The 4,031-nt window shown below is 34.9% G+C and overlaps 1 protein-coding gene across 1 annotated transcript in view; it reads right to left on the bottom strand.

Moving 5' to 3' along the window:
• Positions 1-270: 270 nt before the first annotated feature.
• Positions 271-4,031, bottom strand: part of LOC135212530 (cell adhesion molecule 2-like) — a 505,319-nt gene continuing 501,558 nt past the window's right edge. Inside the window, exon 7 of the mRNA XM_064246060.1 lies at positions 271-1,695. Within this exon, the coding sequence (XP_064102130.1) occupies positions 1,610-1,695 (86 nt within the window). The 3' untranslated portion in view covers positions 271-1,609. The remainder of the gene's footprint in view (positions 1,696-4,031) is intronic.

Raw genomic sequence — 4,031 nt, 5'->3', positions numbered from 1 at the left:
GTTAGGGCGAAACAGTGTTTACTGTTCACAATTTTTCCGTTTGCCGTTATTTGTTAGATTACAGTGAGTTTCACTTTTATTTTCTTAATTAGGTATAACTCAGTCAATCGCAACATGCATTTTATGCGTAAAGCAATTTTTTATCATTTTCATTTTTATTTTGTTAAGGGAACATTTCAAATATATGATTTTCACATATCTTCCTGGCATTTGAAGACGAATTCCCCTCTTGGCGTTTGAAGACGATTCCTCTAGCACGCCACAAAGAAAAAAAAAAACGTATACGAAAACTTAAAGGAAAACGCTGAGTCAGAAGAATTTCTCCTTGTAATTTTTCCCCTCCGTCTTAGAAACTACCACCCATGGGACACTTTATATAAAAGGTATATACGCTTTGAGCAGAGAGATCGTTTCCTTGTTTCTCTTTTTTATTCAATTTTTTCCTGTTCCTTCAACAACATTTTCCCACTAGGTAATCCCCCACGACGCCATGACGTCTTGACGACTTTAATAGTAAATAAGATGGATACTGCATTGTCTCATCAGTAAAACCTTACAAACAACTACAGTTATAGTTATACAGTTTCCATACGGTGCGTTTGTATTTCTGTAGTGTTTCTTGGTGTCACCCTCCTTGGCAATCTACAAAACTATTAGTAATGTTTCCTTAACTAGGCAAGCCGTGGCGGTCTTGCAGAAGCGGTCACACAGTAGAGCAACACTAGGAAACACTGCGCGTTTTCCACTCTATTTATTTACTCAATGTAACGTTTTCCTCATTATTTTATTAAGATACATAAGCTCGTTATCATTCATTAGGCGAAAAACTCCGAATGCACTTCATAGTAGTATTAGGTAATATACTTCCAAATCAGGGAATCTTCCCTAATTTATGTGTTCTTATGTTAATGCACTTCAAAATAAATTTCCGAGTTTCTTATAATGGTAGGCTATTGCAGCTGTAGAAAAAATCCTTCGAGATAAATCAGCTGGCTTCATACATATGAATCACAACGATTATTCAGGCCTCCTTTTCACATCGGAAGTCAGAAACAATATTTTAACTCAATTAAATTGTATGCCATTGGTGAACTCCGTTTCAACACCGTTTGAGTGTCAAAGTCACATTTACAAGTTCAAAAGTTGTTCACGTTTAGAGAGCAGCGTTGTCTAGAAGCAAAGTGACTTCGTTACACTTGACGAAACCGTCACCCTTACTGTTTGTGGTCGCAGATTTGTTCACGTCATTTCAAGGCGTCCATCCTAGGTCGTGTGCTCACCGTTGTTTTTTTTATTTATTAAAATCACCGTTACGAATATTGCCCTCTTCGCAAAAAAAAAAAAAAAAAAAGTCAGCCTCCTGGGGTACATTACAAACAACATCAAAAGAATTCAGTTTTTATGCTGAAACATACGTACATACGAGGTCAGTTATTACTGTCAGTGTTTCTTAATGTCATTTCCCGACTGCTTGAAAATACTGGAGCTTTCATGGGTCTCTCGTTTTCAGTTTATTTGCCGACTTGGCAACACTAGTCACTTTTTTTGACGTGAGAGGGGAATTGCCATTTACCAACTTGTATTTTGTTTTGTAAAATACAAGCCTGTACTACTCTTCCAAGTTCATTGTATAGACACAAGCCATCGTGAAGCAGATGAGAGTCCACTGGTAGATGCTGATCTCCAACCGTGGTCCTGTGGAATAAAAGACAAAAGAATATTAAGTGTTATGAGTGCAAGCTCCCTCTACTTCCTCGGCTTCATTGTATATATATAGATATATATATATAGATATATATATATATATATATTCTATATATTATTATATATATATATATATATTATATATCTATATATATATATATATTATATATATATATATATAGATATATATATATATTTTTATATATTATTGTGTGCGTGTGTGTAAAATGATTTTTAATCATATTTTTTTAGGCATAGTCCAACGAAACTAATTTACTGAATATAGATTCTTTTAGTTAATTACTTAACTATTTTCTTCCTTACAGCTTTCTATGGTTTAAAGAACGAAAGATTTATATTTTTCAATATTTTCATTGTAGTTTAACCAACTAAAACTTCCATATTCTCTGATCATTCCTTGCAAAGACGACAAAACACACACACACACACACACACACACACACACACACACACAGAATGAATTTGAAAAGTGAAGAACTCACGCAGGAATTAACTTTAAAATTAAAACCTAGACCCTTCTTATTCGGTCAGTTCGTGGCCTCCCAGATATAACCGAGTTGTGATGTAGTATATAAATCAAATGCAATACAAAATTGAATTTGCAAAATTTGCAAGCATGTGGATTCCAATCTGTCTTCACGCAGTTGTAAATGGATAGTATAGAAAAGTTCTACAACAGCAGCTTTTACTTCTTTTTGAAAATCAACGTCATTTTAAAAAGCAATGATTTCTTTAGAGATGTCAAATTTCTGTCCTCCTTTTAGCTACATGGGAGAGACAGTTGTTAGTTTTTCATTGCTCACTCTCTTTTTCTTTTGCAACTTTCTTGATGAATCTATTTTCTTCTTCAGTAAGTCATGATTTCCCCTCTCGGTTTTGTTGTTTATAAGCAAGTCATGATTTCCCCTCTCGGTTTTGTTGTTTATAAGCAAGTCATGATTTCCCTTCTCGGTTTTGTTGTTTATAAGCAAGTCATGATTTCCCCTCTCGGTTTTGTTGTTTATAAGCAAGTCATGATTTCCCCTTGGTTTTGTTGTTTATAAGCAGTCATGATTTCCCCTCTCGGTTTTGTTGTTTATAAGCAAGTCATGATTTCCCCTTGGTTTTGTTGTTTATAAGCAAGTCATGATTTCCCCTCTCGGTTTTGTTGTTTATAAGCAAGTCATGATTTCCCCTTGGTTTTGTTGTTTATAAGCAAGACATGATTTTCCTTTTCGGTTTTGTTATTTGTAAGCAAGTTATGATTTCCCCTCTCGGTTTTGTGTTTATAAGCAAGTCATGATTTCCCTTCTTGGTTTTGTGTTTGTAAGCAAGTCATGATTTTCCTTCTCGGTTTTTGTTGTTTGTAAGCAAGTCATGATTTCGCTTCTCGTTTTTGTTGTTTGTAAGCAAGTCATGATTTCGCTTCTCGTTTTGTTGTTTGTAAGCAGTCATGATTTCGCTTCTCGGTTTTTTGTTGTTTATAAGCAAGTCATGATTTCCCTTCTCGGTTTTGTTGTTTATAAGCAAGTCATGATTTCCCTTCTCGGTTTTGTTGTTTATAAGCAAGTCATGATTTCCCTTCTCGGTTTTGTTGTTTATAAGCAAGTCATGATTTCCCTTCTAGGTTTTGTTGTTTATAAGCAAGTCATGATTTCCCTCTTGGTTTTGTTGTTTATAAGCAAGTCATGATTTCCCCTCTCGGTTTTGTTGTTTATAAGCAAGTCATGATTTCCCCTTGGTTTTGTTGTTTATAAGCAAGTCATGATTTCCCCTCTCGGTTTTGTTGTTTATAAGCAAGTCATGATTTCCCCTCTCGGTTTTGTTGTTTATAAGCAAGTCATGATTTCCCTTCTCGGTTTTGTTGTTTATAAGCAAGTCAAGATTTCAACTCTCGGTTTTGTTGTTTATAAGCAAGTCATGATTTCCCCTCTCGGTTTTGTTGTTTATAAGCAAGTCATGATTTCCCTTCTCGGTTTTGTTGTTTATAAGCAAGTCATGATTTCCCCTCTTGGTTTTGTTGTTTATAAGCAAGTCATGATTTCCCTTCTCGGTTTTGTTGTTTATAAGCAAGTCATGATTTCCCCTTTCGGTTTGTTGTTTTATTTAAAGCAGTCATGATTTCCCCTCTTGGTTTTGTTTGTTTGTAAGCAAGTCATGATTTCCATTCTCGGTTTTGTTGTTTATAAGCAAGTCTTGATTTCCCCTCTCGGTTTTGTTGTTTATAAGCAAGTCATGATTTCCCTTCTCGGTTTTGTTGTTTATAAGCAAGTCATGATTTCCCCTCTCGGTTTCGTTGTTTATAAGCAAGTCATGATTTCCCTTTG

Source organism: Macrobrachium nipponense, chromosome 41 (assembly GCF_015104395.2).
Source record: "Macrobrachium nipponense isolate FS-2020 chromosome 41, ASM1510439v2, whole genome shotgun sequence".
Classification (NCBI taxonomy): domain Eukaryota; kingdom Metazoa; phylum Arthropoda; class Malacostraca; order Decapoda; family Palaemonidae; genus Macrobrachium; species Macrobrachium nipponense.
Note: the sequence above shows the minus strand (reverse complement) of the source record. Positions and strands in the feature narration are given on the sequence as shown.